We start from the raw sequence: 17,755 nt of genomic DNA on the forward strand, positions 1-17,755 counted from the left end.
CGGGGTCTTTTGTTACATTCGATCCGTCATAATTTTACAGGTTTTGTTCGTACTGTGTGGGTTTTAACTTTTATTTTGCTTAGACCACCACTACCAGCCCTGATCTCACCTGCCAGCCGAAGCCGACGGAAGGCGTCATATTCCCTTTTGCGGAGTCAGCCGGCCGGCCGGCCTACTGGAGGCGGGGGAATCGTCCAAAGTTAAAAGTTTTGTCCAAGACGACTGCTTTGCGAGAAGCAACACGTAGCGCCTCCGTGAGAGTGTCCTTTTTGCAATTAAACGACTGAACTGTGAGTAATTGATGGATGTGGTGGGTGTGGGCGGGCGCCGAGGGCTTTCCGAAGGGGACCGTTTGAGTTTGAATGATTGCAATTGATTTTTCGGTGCTAAACTCTGGAACACAATAATGCTGTCTAACGGACTGTGAAAAGTTTCTTTTTTTTTCGTTTGTCATGGTCACACTTTGTTACTGGTCGAGTCGAGAGACTGGGATTTAGACGGAAAGAATAATTAATTTCCTTTGGATTGGTTTGCCAAATTTAGGATGGAAATTTTATTGCACAACAAGGGGAAATTTGATGAGTGGAATTCAACTTCAATGTCGTAGGGGTAAAAAGGAGGCCTACCAGACGACCGTTAATAGCAAGGCATTTTCGAGATTTGGCGGATTCGTCGTATTTTGGATCGTAATGTGCATAATAAATGTAATCGGTAAATAAGTTTAAATACTAGTTTTTAACGTATCGCAGTGATATTGATATTTGGAAGTAGGGGGATTAGGGGCATAATGGACACCCTAAGCAAATGAGTATGTTAGGCCTGTAAAACTGAGTAAAACTTAACATATTATCAGTTGACTTTCAACTTTAACTTGTTTCCTACGTATTTCAATCATTTATAGCAGGTAGAATGTCTCTATTGTGAAGAAATAATGAATAGTAAACCGTGTGTTTTTCAGGGATGGCAGGAAAGGTACGGGGCGAAATGGACACCCATCGGGGCATAATGGACACCCCTGCATATTTTATGCTGTATCTTTGGTTACATCGACCACTTAAGTAATTTGCCTACGGAGATCAACACCACAGATATAATACTCCATCTTAGACGAGTTTACATAACATCAAAGTTAATTAAGTAAACTTTAGACTAAAATAATCGGATTGATTTTTTCCAAACTCTCTAAAACGCCTAACAGTATGCAATGCGCGTACATCCATTTGTAATTGCCAGTGTTCATTTCGCCCCGAATCGACTACAACATTAAAATTGCTATTTTAATAAAATTCTGATCAAAAATAAAATACTTCATCCATTGCTAAATCTTCGTATACATGTAGATAAAGTAACAATTCATTTGTTTTAATGGTGCACACACTCAAACACTTGTAAGACCTTATTTGATGCTGCTTCGATATTATAAGAATTTCATCATATGAAAAACATATTTCAATTTCAATGATATTTTGGTTATTCTGGAGCAAAATAAATGGCACTTTTGTAAAATAGAACCATGGCTTGTTTCTTTACACTTATGCATTGAAAGTTTTACATAAAAGTCAACGGTTTCGGCAAAAACATGGGTGTCCATTGCGCCATTAATACCCCTATTACCGTGATTTCCGGTGAAATTAATCACTTTTCACAGTTTTGGCGTTCAATTGTTGAACGGTTTCCGGTATATATTGTAAAACTCAATGCTTTGAAACAAGTATTTACGACCTGGGATTTCATCAGTCAACGAGATTGAAGCTTTTACATCATAACTATTCTCAACGTTCAAAAAGATTAATATGGTCTTCTACAAAGTTAGGGTGGTCCATATTTTCAAAGAAATTGGTAATTAAACTTATTTATTTGCAAGAATAACTATATACAGGGGATAGACAAAATGATCGGGACAGGCAAAATTTTCACTTTTCAAAAAATGTTTTTTTTTTTTTTTTTTTTTTTTTTTTTTTTTTTTTTTTTTTTTTTTTCTGTATTAACGAGATTTTTAGCCCTAGGCTAGTTCATCTCGGGACCCACATTTCACTTCCCTTCCGAAGGAAGAACCCACATTTTGTGAGTATGTCGGGAGTGGGATTCGATCCCAGGTCCTCGGCGTGATAGTCAAGTGTTCTAACCACCACACCAGGTCCGCTCCGCAAAAAAAAAAAAATGTTCATTTAGCTGTAACTTTTCTAAAAGTGCATCAAATATTCTCAAATTTTTACTGCAAGTTCTTCAACTAGTTGTGTATTAGTGAACAAAATTTGGAAAAGATCGGACAATCCTTCACAAAGTTATAAAAAATTTTGAAAATGGTAAAATTATCCGATAGCCAACTTTGAGTTGTTATATCTCCGGATTCAATTAACCGAATGTAATGAATTTTTGACCATTAATGACTAATATAATGAGCTATGAAAAACCATTGACTTAACTTAATATTCTTAACACGGAAGAAAATTATAACGATTAGATTATTTTTCTAATAAAACACCAAATTATCCAAAACATCAACATCGTTTCAAAATTCAAGATGCAAATTATAATTCATTTAGTTTCCCTCTAATTGACTTATATATACATTCGTTTTGAAGGAAAGTGACAACATAGCCGCTAATAAATTGAAAAGGTAATGGGATGCATATTAAAAATAGACCAATTTACTAAAAAATCGTGAAAAAAATAAAATCGCTATAACTTTTTCGTTCGTTAAAAATTTCAAGTTAAGTCAAATGTTTTCCTGAGTTTATTATATAAGTCATGAATGGTCAAAATTTCATTGCAATCGGTTCATTGAATCCGGAGGTATAACAGCTCAAAATTGGCTATCGAATAATTTTATCTTTTTCAAGAATCTTTATAGCGTCGTGAAGAATTGGCCGATATTTTCCAAATTTTGTCCACTGATACACAACTAGTTGAAGAACTTACAGTAAATATTTGAGAATATTTGATGCATTTTTCGAAAAGTTACAGCTAATTGAACATTTTTTGGAAAGTGATAATTTTGCCTGTCCCGATCATTTTGTCTATCCCCTGTACATTCTTCGGGAAAGTTGTAGATCTATTAATTTTGAGCAAATTTTCTGAAGACGCTTTTTATGTAGCTTTCAAATTGACCGATCTAGAGACATTTTTCTGAATTAGCTTAGAGTGGTTCAAGAAAAACTGGTTTTCTGGCTTTAGCTTTTTCAGTTTCGATTTTTCATCAAAGTCGCCCAAGAAACACTTGTAGAGCATTTGAAGACGCGTCGTTTCGTGCACTGAGATGGTCGTTATCTCTTTTGGTTCAAAAGTTACAGGCGTTTTTCTTAGAAAATCATAGCTTTTAAAAAGGTGTCATGACGGGTTGGGGCAAACATAAAACAAATATTTTGCCCGCATTCAAAAGAAGAAATGGTGTTATAAAACATATCAAAAAATTAGAGGGGTGTTATTTTTGTAACTCAAGTGAAAAATACTTGAAAAGTGCTTTTTTTCTAGAAAATCATCAATATCTTTTGAATGGAATGACGTAGCAACATTCTCAGCGCACAAAAACTTGAACTGTTTTGACCAAATTTGGAGCATTTTCCCATAGTTTTCATAGGGTGACGCTAGAACAAATCGTTTTATTGCTTTATCTTTTTTGTTTCAAATTTCTCGTCAAAGTCGCCTTAGAACCACTTTTAGAGTTTCCAAAAACGCACATTCTCGTGCGCTGAGAATGTTGCTACGTCATTCCGTTCAAAAAATATTGACGATTTTCTAATAAAAATAGGAACTTTTCAAGTATTTTTCGCTTGAGTTACAAAAATAACACCCCTCTAATTTTTTGATATGTTTTATAACAACATTTCGTCTTTTGTATGCGGGCAAAAGATATTTTTTATGTTTGCCCCAACCCATCATAAACCCTCTTTAAAAAAAAACTATGATTTTTTTAAGAAAAACGCCTGTAACTATTGAACCAAAAGAGATAACGACGAAACGACGCGTCTTTAAATGCTCTCCAAGTGTTTCTTGGGCGACTTTGATGAAAAACCCAAACTGAAAAAGTTAAAGCCAGAAAACTGGTTTTTATTGAACCACCCTAAGCTTATTCAGAAAAATACCTCTAGATCGGTCAATTTTAAAGCTACATAAAAAGTGTCTTTAACAAACTTGCTCAAAATTGATAGATCTACATTTTTCCCGAAGAATATATACAGTTATTCTTGCAAATAAAAAAGTTTGATTACAAATTTTTTTGAAACTATGGACCACCCTAATTTTTATGCATTTAAAGAGGGCCTTGTTATTAGGGACAACTTTGTAGAAGACCATATTTGCCTAAAAACTCATTTGAAGGCGTTGAATGCATCTTTCCTCGTAAATCTGGTTCGTGGACCACTGTGGAGTGCATCAGAGCTTCAGACGCACAAATCTCAAGAAGCAAGCTTCAAACAACAGTGCATTTTATTATTCTGTTCTTGCTCACTTGTAATAAGCTTAAAATAAGAAGATCAGGTGCGCTGGTTTTGTTTACGAAGAGATTTGTGCGCTCGAAATCGTGAGTAGGTGCCAAAGTCGGCCATTGTGGCGACCATATTGGGATTCTAATCAGTCTGTCCTTAACCCGTTAACGCCCAAGGTGTCTCACAATTCAAATCTTTAAATAAATTTGTTATAAAAGGTCATGTTACAATAAAATAAGCATGATTTGACGAAAAAAATGGAAGTCTATGGTGTAGTTCCAAAACAAATCATTATTGTAGGTCCTCAATATCTTATAATTTTTCAAAGTTCTATTTCAGCACAACTTCTACACTATCATTATATTCTGATCCGTATAGATACAATACAGCTCCGAACAAAAGATAGAGATGATAACCACTCAAAAGGAATAGAAATAGGACTTATATATTGGGTCAGATATCTAACACGATAAACGCCTAAAAGTATGCATGGTCCATGTAATTCATGTAGTTTCAACTGCAGTGTTCAACATTTCTCAAATTTAATTTTCTAAAACATATCAAATGAAGAGTGTTCACTATGTGTAGAATAATCAAACGTTAAAATACTGTAGAAGTTAGATTTTGCCCGAATAATGATTTCTGATAAAGTAATTGAATTTTTCATTCAATACCCCACAAAATCAAGTTGGTATCTCACCATACGGAAATTTTTCAGAAATATTGCAATATTGAACAATATGTGGGTTTTTTTGTGGTGTTTTTCTGGGCACTATTAAAGTTACATCGAAAAGATAATGTGAGTTTCGGCTACATAAAAAATGATAAACCACCGAAAAAATCAATTTAATTCGATCTAATTGCAGTTGAGAATTGCATACAAAAAACTGAAAAACATAAGGCTGAAATTACAAAAGGGTGAAATAATAATTTGACTATTTTTTAAACGCCAGAAGGGATCTTTGAAGGAATTTCAGCAAAAAATCCCTAAAGAAATGCTGACTAGAACACTTGAAAGAAACTTTTCAAGATTTTTCAAAACAATCCCGATAGAAATTCCTGGAGGAATCCCCGGAGAAATTACTGAAGGAATTCCGGGAGGCATATCCGGTAGAATCCTGAGAAGAATCTCAGCTAAAAGCTTGGTAGAAATCCGTGAAATAATCACAGAAGAAATCCCGGGAGGAATTGCTGTATAAATCCCGAGAGGAATGCCTGAAACACTCCCGAGAAGCCAATGATCTCAGCACGTATACCTGAAAGAATTCCTCTGGGATTCTCTGAATATACATATTTCGACACAACACTTTGAAAGTTGACTAGGATGAATCTGTGAAGTAATTCCCGCAGAAATCCATGAAAGAATGCTGGTTAGAACTTCTGAAAGAATCCTTTCAGAATTTTCTAAAGCAATTCTGGCAGAAATGTCTGAAGGAATCCCGTAATAAATACCTGATGGAATTCTTAGAGGGATCATGACAGGAAAGCCGGTTGGAAACTGAGCAGGAAGAAGAAGTCTCTATGATCTAGGATTGCCTGAAAAAAATCTCGTCAGAAATCTATATTTTTCATAGTTTTTTTCGGGAGGAATCCCTTAAGGAATCACAGCAGGAATCCCGGAAGGAATTTTTCCAGCACGAATCCCTAAGGAAATGCAGACAAGAATAACTAAAAGATTTTTTTTAGGATTCAGCAACTCCTGCAAAAATCGATGTAGAGAACCCCGGAGCAAACCATACAGCAATTCCGGAAGCAATATCGGAAGAAATCCCGGGAGGAAACCAGGGAAGATTCTCAAAAGGAATGCCTGAAGGAATCCCGGAAAGAATTCCTGAAGGTATCTCGAAAAAAAACTCATCTCATCTAATATCATCTCAATTCTTTATCCTATTCTCTAGCCTCTACTTTACTGTCTTCTCTGCCCTCTATCCCAACCCAACCCTCTATCCTACACTCTATAATAACCTTTAACCCTATCATCTTCCCTACCATCTATCTTATCTTCTACCATAACCACTGCCTTATCCTTTACCGTACCCTCTACTCTAACCCTTCACCATAATCTCTATATTGTGCTTAATCGTAAAGTCTACCCTATTCTCTTCCCTAACCCTTCCTCTACTCTCAACCCTACTCACCATCTTCCCTATCGTCTACCTTACCCCCTACCCTAACATTCTACTCAACCCCCTCTACTATATCCTTCACCCAAACCCTCTACTCAAACGTCTGTTGCACCGTTTACCTTACCCGCTACCCCCTACCATCGACCCTGACTCTCTACCTCACCCTCCACCCTTTTACTCACCAAGCCCGATCGAGATACCCGTCTTGGATATGGACCACCATCTTGGATTTCAAAATGGCGTCAAATACCGATATTTGACTTCCCGATACTCTATATTGCATGGTATTATAGCTCAAACTACCATTCTATGGCCGCCATCTTGGGTATAGTCCGCCATCTTGAATTTCAAAATGGCGTGTGATATTCATTTTTGAATCTACTCATGAAGCCCGATCGACAGATACCCATATTGCATGGCATCATAACTTAAACAACCATTCCGTAGCCGCTATCTTGGATACTGTCCGCCATATTGGATTTCAAAATGGCGTCGGATATTCATTTTTGAATTTTACTCATGAAGCCCGATCGATCGATACCCATATTGCATGGTATCATAGCTCAAACTACCATTCCATAGCCGCCATATTGGATATGGTCCGCCATCTTGGATTTCAAAATGGCGTCGCATATTCGTGTTTGAGTTCTACTTGTGAAGCCCGATCGATAGATACCCTTATTGCATAGTATCCGAAGCAGCATTGCCCGTAAAAACATATATTCTGGAGTTGCGACCGCCATCTTGGAACCTAAGCCGCCATCTTGAATTTCAATATCCCTGCTACCACCTCCACATCCTAAGGAATGTGTATACACCCAAACCTTATTTTACGTCCACTATTGGCTTAGCGAAAAAAAATTCTACCGACAAAATAATGATCAAAATACACATTTTTATATTTTTGTATACTTCTCCTAATCACCAAGATGTTTTAAAAAATATAAAACTGTTGAGTTTGGTCATTGTCTGAGCGGTAGAATTTTTTGTCGATCAGCCAAGCATGGACGTAAAAAAAGGACGAGGTGTACCAAATTTGATTGAAATTTCTTGACGCATTTCAGAGTTATGCCTATGTTCCGGCATACATATATACATACATACATACAGATGTATATATAAACATACAAATAGACAAACATACAAGCATATAAACATACAATCATACATATATCGACTTTTGTATGTATTGATTAACAACTCTGCCGAAGAAATGAACTGTAAATTATTAACCATAGTCAAGATTCCAGGGAAATATTTGGAAATGAAGCTCACAGATCGTGACAATATGCATTCTTTGCAGCATCGTTTACGCCACCTAGTGAACCAGTCACAAACTATATTGTCCACTATGAGCAAGGTATGGGTGTGGAGAACATCTTCTCTGAAGAAAGTATTCTAAAATTTTGCATAATTCTGAAGATATTCACATCAAAGCACTGTCCTATTTATAGGATGCTGGGCGTTCGGGGCATCTGTCCTATAAATAGGACGCTGGGCGGATATGGGTTAATGAACACAATTTTATTCGATTCGGTTCACTGGTTTCGTAAATATGACAGTTGAAAAATTAGTTGTCTAAAAAATAGTGCTTCACTGGAACGGTTCTAGCTTCGCGAAAGATCAACCAATCGAGCTCAAATTCATATCAATGATACACATCTAATAGGTTGACAAGCAGTCAGAATTTGAAAATGAAAAGTTACAGCTTGTTGAATTTTTTTGTGAGAGAAAAAAAAAGTCGCCTATCCCAAACATTTTGGAGATCCCTTGTATTGATGTATACAGTGGTAGACATTCATTTAGCCGAGGCATATTTTATATTTTTTTTTCGCAACTGTAAGGCTGATACAAATTATATTTTGACTTTTTGTCCCCCCCCCCTTCAAAAAATTTTGGCTGAATTCTGCATTTTGAGGGGGCAGATGAAAAAATATTTATCAAAATTTCGGGATTTGGTGAAAATTCTTTAACAAATCCGATGAGTTTTAAATATTTTTCAGATTAAATGCTTTATTATTTTTATCCCCCCCCTCGACCAGCCAAAGAGTGGTAGGACAAAAAGTGAAATAAATATTTGTAACGGCCTAATAATGTTGTGTTCTTTTTTTTCACTTTTTGGAGGATCTTCTAAATAATTCGCGTTAGCTAATGGAATAAAATAATATATTATTAACTTAAAACAACGTAAAATACAAGAATTGAAAATTTTCCTTGACATTCGTTTAGCCGAATTGTACAATTTTCAGAATTGCATAATGAAAACTATCATTCAAAATATATTCAAGGTTATCATTTTGTATGGTGACCTGCATTATAGAACAACAAGTTACTCATAAATTTGATCATTTTAGAAAGTGTTGTCATAATAATTTTACATGCATTTCATATAAATACAGTGATAGACATTCGTTTAGCCGAGACCAAAAAATTTTCAAAAAAGTGTCAGGAAACTCAAATAAAAGATTTTATGATAAAACTTTTTTATCGTAGTGATAGTATATCTAGTACTGTTTTATAAAAATGTGATACATCACACTTCCATATACACTGAAACAAAAACGAGGGTAAAAACCCTTCAAATGTCATTTTTTGCCTAGACATTCGTTTAGCCGAGGTGAATGAAAAATTGGTTTTCAATAGATTTTTTTGCAATTTCGTGAGTATATTTCGAGGATATACCCCAAGGCATTAAGTTTATGACGTGTTAGCAAGATAATTGACCTTAAAAGTTTATTTAATTGTGAAATTCAGAGTAATATTATAAAAAAATGTCCCGATAAGGAGAATCGATGATAAATAAATTTATTTAAGAAAAATGATTTCTGTTAACACTCAAACGTAAGCTAGCTTAGCAGTTTTGAAAATATGGCACAGAATTATTGTTAGAAATGTTCAAATTATTGCATAAAATGTCATGAAAAAATTAAGTATATTGGTTTTTGGTTGGTTAAACTTTAAAATGGGATTGATAAAAGCTAAAATAAATAGTTCTGCGTTGAAATAAAGACGTGCCCTAATGCCTGTGGTGTATATTTGTTTGATACTAGCATTACTAAATAAGTTAGAAGACTACTAAGTGAAAGAACTGCAAGAAATGTCAGAATTTTTGTACCCTGTTTATTTAAAAGCAGATGTTCATACAAAAATGCAAGATATGGTCAAACAATAGGCTTATTTCATGCAATCTGAAGAAATATAATATAAATGAGTCTTAGTTTTGAACCTCATTCATTTTCAACATAATTTATTTGAAAAGAACGTCTAAATTATGAAACAAGTAGTTCATGCTAGAAATTTGAATACTTTCGGTGCCATTTCTCGAAATGTGAGCCGTCCAATGTATGTTATTTCAGCCAGAATATAGCCTAGAAGATATTGGGAGCTAGTAGAAGACGTAATAATACTAAACGCTGTGATTTATGCAAGTGAAACCATCATATTTCATCAAAACAATACTTAACTACGTAATTTTTGGATGGTTTTTTTTTCTGTCAAAAACATTGTTTTTCGTAAATTTTCAACCTGCACTCCTCGTGAAACTTTCATTAGATTCTTTTGAAACACTTCCGATAAAAATAACTACATCAAATCTCAATTTGGAAACATTTACAATATTATGACATATTTATATGAGATGCATGTAAAAATAATATGGCAACACTTCCAAAAACGATCTAATTCATGATTTACAAGTCGATCTATAATGCAGGTCACCATACAAAATGATTATTTTGGATATTTTTCGAAATTTGTTAGTTTTTTATTATGGAATTCCAAAAATTGTACAATTTGGCTAAACGAATGTCTAGTCAAAAAATGACATATGAAGGATTTTTACTCTCGTTTTTGTTTCAGTGTATATGTAAGTGTGATGTATCACATTTTTATAAAACAGTACTAGATATACTATCACTACGATAAAAAAGTTTTATCATAAAATCTTTTGTATGAGTTTGTTGACACTTTTTTAAATTTTTTTTAACACCGGCTAAACGAATGTCTATCACTGTATATCGTCATAATATTGAAAATGTTCTCAAAATGAGATTTTTTGTAGTTTGGGTTTTTATTTACTTTTTGTCTTCCTAAGAACAGACCAATAATGATCGAGTTTATTTTTGCTCCTCGCCTAATGCCTCATTGCCAATTTGGTATCATTTGCTAATTTATAAGTTAGCTTCCTTATCACATATGTAAAAATATACTGTGAACGAACTATAATTTCCTTAAAATAATAAGATTGAATAACTATCCCTCGAATTCTGTTTCCGTCTTGCCCACGTCTATTTCGGGCGAAATGGTACATAGGATGGTCAAAAATCATGATTTGACCGTAGGTGTAAGCAGGAGAAATGGTCCCAAATTCTATGAACCAATCAAACCAAACTATCAGGTTCGAGTACTTGGGGAACCAGTAAAGTCCCTTATAAAATCAAAACACAAATTTAACAGTAAGATATTAGTGAGTCGTTATCTACGTTTAGGGTTTAAGTACTTAAACCTATTGTTGGGTAATTGTCGGTGTCTGGGAGTATCCCTCGGCGACCGCAGAACTGGGGTTTGTCCGGACAAAGAGATGCCAACTACTTGTCGACCACTCCGCGGCAGAACCCCCTTGTTGCGTCTGGAAGGCCCATGCACCGCACCAGGCTTGATGGCTGCTAGCACCATCCATTTTGGGTCAGAAATAATGGCCTGAATAGAGGAAGCACGAAAATCATTACTCAGAAGCACTATTTGGGAGGTATTTTAGATCACAGTTCTTCTAGGCTTACCGATCTCAAAATAAATTTAACAACTACTCCATCATAGCATGCATCCACATGTAAAAGGGAACATTTGTGGCTGTGGATTATACAGAATTGGTTCACAAGCTTGCCAACATGGCCACAAGACACTACCTTCACAAAAGTCCATCCACGATCTGTTTCATGCAATTACTTTTCTAACCAGTCAGATTTGAAACTACGCGCGCGCACTAATTAGGCCTTGCCTGATTTACAATAACTGGTTACTGATCGCTTGCACAAATTTTGGGGATAGTTTAGGGTTTCGAACTACTTGGGCACCCGCGTCAATTCCCGGCACCTTACCAGCAAAACAAATCAAAATATACCTTGCCGCATATTTTCCAAACGCACTTCCGTAGGTAATCATCTCCCGCAACATTTCCGCAACGGGATCCACAGTCAATTAGCTACACGTTCACTCTGAAACCTAAGGAGTGTATCGGAAAGTAGTTGAAAATGTTCAGGATGCTCTATCTCGAAGCTGGGTTGGTCTTTTCATTTCGGTTCTTCTATGAAATCTTCACAATATAGTTAATTTTAGAACAGCTTGGAAAAAAATGGAAAATGTTTAGTATTATTGAAAATATGGTTAAATGAATACACCTCACAAAATAAAAATCTGCACAAAATGCAATTTTGTGAGGATTTTTCAACATTTCAAAGATCTGTAGCGAATAAAATTTGTACGATAAAAAATCTGAAAAATATTGATGCTTGTTAGCAGTTCTGTACACATAACAAATCATTCAACACCGACTTTCAAAATTCATATTTTTGATAGAAAAATCTCCTATATCTACAAAATGGTTCACTCCAAAAAACGTCTATTTTTTGGTCAAACTTTGAAGTTCTGCTCTTAATATCCTTAAAGGTTATAAAATACAATTTTTTGCTCTAACTTACTCGTCCATAAATTAAAAAACATACCCTATTTAAAAAAATGCGAATTTTTCATTTTATGTATTTTTTATTTGCGTAAACATGATTTTGAGAAGCATAGACAAAAGGGGTTCCTCAAAAATGGCCTTTTTTCATTTTTAAGAATTGCGCTTAAATGTAGTGGAGTTTTTTCTCGAAAAAAATAATTTGCCCGTATCATGAGGATTGTGGAGCTTATTATATTTGCACAAAAAAAGTTAACAATTTTCGAACATTATCGAACTTTTTTCGCAATTTCAATTTTTTAGAAGGTATGCAAAAATTTAAAAACATGCGTTCAGTAATCTAGGTCAAAAACCCAGTTAAAAGAACATTTTTTAAAAATCATTAAAGCCATTTCTTTTTCCAAGGATTTATAAAGTATCTCCAAAAATAAAATTACTTAAAAGCTGCATTAAACTATTTTTGAGGCTATTTTAAACATTTTCAACTACTTTACGATACACTCCTTATATATCCAGGAAGTATTTTGCTGTTCGACTTCTTCTGGGTGGCGATAACAGCGATAGAAACCGAAGAGGCTCAGAGAGAATTCTTTTTCGTCCTGGTAGGGTCTGGGACCATATGGGCAGGAGCACCTATTTTGGACACTTGCTTCTATAACTCAGTCAATTTCAATCCGATTGACTTGAATTTTTGTGCATGGCTAGATACTATGCGTATTTGATCGTGTCCCAAAAATTAAGTCAATCGGTGCAAAATTGACTGGTTATATCAGCAAGTGCCCAAAATAGGTGCTCCTGCCCAAATAGTCCCAGACCCTATCGTTTTCTGGCAATAATTTATTGTCCGTGCAGTTGAAACCTAGAATTTTCGACTAGCGAAGCTGGATTTTTCTCCCAATCCGTGCGTCGGACATAACTTCGGAAGTGGTGCGCTGTATAGCGGACCAGGTTTACCAGAGGCTTGACCACGTCGTAATTTGACGTTAGGACAAATGTATGGAATCATAGAAATGTTTTTATAGCAATTCTATAACATTTTTAACATGTTAAACTTTAGTGTGAATTTCGTGGTATACCTATTTGGAAAAAATGAAGCCGAAAAAAATCATACTGAATTCCATTTAAGAATTCCGAAGAAATGCACAGAAAGAATTTCTATTGGAAGATCCGAGAAGTTCATAATACTTGAAGTTAAAAAATAAGAAGCCTAATATAAAATTTCAGGTGGAATCCTCGGAGCATTTTTTTTTTTGAAATATCTCAACATTAACTGTTACAATTTATAACGCATCTCCTAGAAAAATCTTGGATTCCTTGTTGCAGCTTATTTTGGTGTCCTAAGAAAAGTTTTTGTCACGAAGAAATTGCAATCTAACTGGAGCAACTTTTTGAGAAATATCTGGAGTAACTATTGGAGAAATCGTTCAAAAATGTTCAATTATTTAAAAAATCGTCCGTTCACAGACTTTTTGAAACTTTTTTATAATAACTTTTTGGTTAAACTTTTTAAACTATATAATACTATAAAAGAAAAGAAATTCTGTCGCGCGTCTCCACCCCATCAGGGAGCAGAAGCTTCAAGCCCATTCCACACAGAAATGAACTGAACGCGACAAAGAACAAACCAATGATCGAAACCACATGCGTTCACAACAATAGACAACACAAAACTGAGCACAAACGCATCAATTGTTTTCATTTCCGCGCAAGACAATGGCGACCGCGATCGATTATGCTGCAATACATATTTACTAACACCATCTGGAGTGATGCATGCACAGCAAGGAACAACACAATACCGTAGACAGACGTTCAAGCTTGACTCAACAGCGTGTGTAAAAACATGGCCGCCACGAATTGCCTAAAGTTAATTATTTTGATAACACGTCATAAACTAAATGCCTTGGGGTATATACCCCTTTCGTGACGGAGCGCAAAAAATGGAAATCTCCATACAAATGGCTCAACTTTGGGTTTCCAGAACTCTTAGATTTCCCAACAAAACAACAATTATTTTACCTCATTTGAAAGAACTACTCTTTATCTTTCGATTTCTAGCTTTGACTACCTAGATAAATCGGAAATTAAAATTATGCGACAGACAGAACTTTTTCATGTTTTACGGTTTTTGTCCACTTTTTGTTTACCTTATTGTGGTAAATTGCACAGGCAACGTAAACAAAAGTTTGTTTACACACAAACAAGTATAAGTAATGGCTGAAACATTGAAACAGTTTACATCACATAAAACAAAGTCTAAACAGATGAAAAAAAAATATGCAAAACTGGTACCGCTCAACAGCACAATTGTGCTGGTTCGTCACGAAAGGGATACTCGAAATATATTCACGAAATTACAATAATTCTATTGAAAACCAGATTTTAATTTACCTCGGCTAAACGAATGTCTAGGCAAAAATGACATTCAAAGGATTTTTATCCTCGTTTTTGTTTCGGTGTATATGTAAGTGTTATGTATCACCTTTTCACAAAACAGTACAGTCTCACTGCAATAAAAAAATGTTTTTTGTAACAACTTTTGTATGAGTTTCCTGACACTTTTTTGAAAATTTTTGGGCCTCGGCTAAACGAATGTCTATCACTATATTTGCTGAAAATGTCAGGTTGTGATTTTCTGCGTTTTATAAGATATTACAATTTGAAAATGACACTATTTTTTCGATTTTGAACGTCTAGAATTTTGACGTCTAAGAAAAAGTTGTTTAATTTGTTAAAACAAGGCTGACACAAATTTCGATTTTCTGTCTGTTGCCCCTCTCCCCTCGGATGTTTTTGTCGGAATTCAACATTTCAAGGGGGAACACAAATATTTTTTTCAGAAATTTTTAAAATTTAAGGTGAAATTAGAGCCGCACAGGAAATTTCTTAAGAAATCCGATGAGTTTAACGATTTTGGGTATTTTTTCATCAAATCAATTTATTATTTATTATCCCCCCTTGACGAGTCAACGATTACTGTGACAAAAGAAGAAAATCAGATTTGTTCCGGTCTAAACAACTTTGCCAAAGACGTGAAGTATCTAGGAAGTAAAACTATAAAGTTAAGTAGTGGCGCCTCCTATGCGGGTAAGTTGCGAACTACTAAATTCTTGGCAGTTATGTTCCAAGACCATGTTCCAAAAACGCTTAGTTCATTGTTTTGTCTGTCGCCCGATTACCTTCACTCTAAAGAATTTTCACGTCCGATTTACGTGAAATATCACGTAGCTCATCCGTATCTCAAAATCTCTAAAGTTACGTGATGTCAGTAACTGTCACTCGAAAACCATGTCGTGTGCACCGCCCTGTTTGGTTAAATCCACCTTATTTTCACGTAGATCGTTTCAATGCGTTTGTGTTGGTGTACTTCCAACTTGGAAGTTTCCGCGAAACGAAAGTTACGTGAATTTTCAGGTGTGAAAAAACAGTTCAATATGGCGTCGAGAAGTAGGTTGGCGAAAGAACTGCATGCTGAGTTTCTGTGCAGGTTGCTGCAAGTATTGAGGTAATTTAATAGTTATTTATTATTAGCAGTTGTGTATTTTTTCTATTTTCAATCATTTCTGAATCAGGAGCTGAAATAGGTGTCTGACGGTATCGGAGGTCCAGTTCAACGGTGTTTGAAACGGCTGGACCTTGGGCTGGACTTCGAAAATTCTGCGTTAGAAGCCCGAGATTTGGTTTGTGTTATCTAATCACAGACGATTAGAAACTAATGTAGATGTATCACTTTGTATGTAGGTGTACATTTATTAATTACTCCAAAATAAAAAAAAACTAATTAAGATTTTTCTTCGTTACATATTGGTACCAGCTTGTAGCGTATTTGAGGGGGCAAGAGTTTTTAAATCCCTACAAAATGAAACGACATATTTATTAACCGAGAGGCTTTTGCTTTTAATGCTTTTTCCTCGGCTTTGCATTTTGGAAGGATTTAAAATCTCTTGCCTCTTCAAATATGTTTCAGGTTGGTGCAGCTGCTTTATTTTCATTCAAAAAATGAATAAATTACGTGAAGTTCGTGTAGAACTAATCATGATTTCACGTAAAATTTACTTAAGATTCCAGTAGCTCTCACCCACATTTCACGTAAACGATGCATAAAATTCATGTCAAATTTACCTGAATCATGATGTCGATTATCCAATCTCAAATGAATCCAGCTACCTGAAATTCCGGCGAAGGCTACGTGAAAAATATGGTGGACGAAAACTACCTATCTTTTCACGTAAATCGGACGTGAAAATTTTTCAGAGTGTTCTTAGTCATAGAACATGGCGGGAACAGGCGCAGTCTTGTGCCGTGTGCCATTGACAGTACCATAAAACCTCCGCATACCGTTCCTATCCATGCTTGAGCAATCACCCTCTTTTTGCTGCTGCAGTTTTTTGCTGCGGTGGGTTCGTTCCTCTTTTGCTCTTGCCAATCTGTACCGCTCACTGTTGAGCCGATATAATTGATTCGAGTTGGACTGCTTATGCTCTATGATATGAACAATTAAGTAGCTCATTCAGCCTCATTCAGTGGTTCTCTGCGAATTTGGTTGTTCAAGTCAATGACTACCTTCTACAACTGAAATTGCAGCTACAAGCATTCAAATTGATTTTAAATGGGCCAACTTTCCAGGACTACCTAATCAAATTGAGCTGCCTAATGATCCGATTAATGTCAATTTGATGATCATAATGGAAAAGGGGTTTGCTTCACGGATCACAGCCCACATAATGAATCGCTCGCTTTCTCAAAACGGCTCTCGGTTGTTGGTTCTCGTTTCAGAAATTTCGCTTCTGCGGGGAAGGAGACTGCCCGGATTGGGTGCTGGCCGAAATCCATTCCAACTTGGCGGTGCTCAGCTCGGAACAGCTGCAAGAAGTTGCCCATCATGTAGCGAAATGCATCGTTGGAGAGGATGTTCCAGTAAGTTTGAGTGTGTGACAACTGAATGGTAATGTTTTAATGGTCGATTTTCTTTCAAAATAGGAGGACAATGTTCGTGCAATTTTCGGCATTTCGAAAGGATCGATGGACACCCCGAAGGCGGCCTTCGCGTGTATCCGCTTTCTTCTGGTAAGTGCAGCCCGTTTCAATACTGAAGGCTCCGTATTCGGTACCGAATTGCAACAGTTGGGTCTACCCAAAGACCACACCACGGTTATGTGCCAGGTGCTGGAGGATTACGTTAGTCAGATCCGTTCCCAACTGCGTCAATCCAGCCTGACGATTAATGAGCTGGAAAGTGTTACACGTTCCGTACCGGAAAATACGATTGATTGCGTGCAACTTCAGTTCAATATTAAAAATGAAATTGTTAATGGCGTTCCTCAGCGGACGAATCACGCAGTCAATATCAATCGCAGTGACATTCCCGTTCTCCTCAAAGAGCTGAAATCAATCAAGTCTATAATGGATGGGTATGATTACGAAGCGAAGCACAGTGAAGTGAAGTAGTTATGCCTGGCGCAATACATCGATGAATGGTCATCACATTTTTCATTACAATCTAATTTAAATATTCTAAAAAAGAT

The 17,755-nt window shown here is 35.8% G+C and overlaps 1 protein-coding gene across 1 annotated transcript in view; it reads left to right on the forward strand.

Moving 5' to 3' along the window:
- The window catches only part of LOC109422720 (COMM domain-containing protein 4), a 47,576-nt gene extending 29,853 nt beyond the window's left edge, over positions 1-17,723 (forward strand). The window contains exons 2-3 of the mRNA XM_019697588.3: positions 17,007-17,147; positions 17,211-17,723. Coding sequence (XP_019553133.2) covers positions 17,007-17,147; positions 17,211-17,678 — 609 coding nt within the window. The 3' untranslated portion in view covers positions 17,679-17,723. The remainder of the gene's footprint in view (positions 1-17,006; positions 17,148-17,210) is intronic.
- Positions 17,724-17,755: the final 32 nt, after the last annotated feature.

Source organism: Aedes albopictus, chromosome 3, assembly GCF_035046485.1.
Source record: "Aedes albopictus strain Foshan chromosome 3, AalbF5, whole genome shotgun sequence".
Lineage (NCBI taxonomy): Eukaryota > Metazoa > Arthropoda > Insecta > Diptera > Culicidae > Aedes > Aedes albopictus.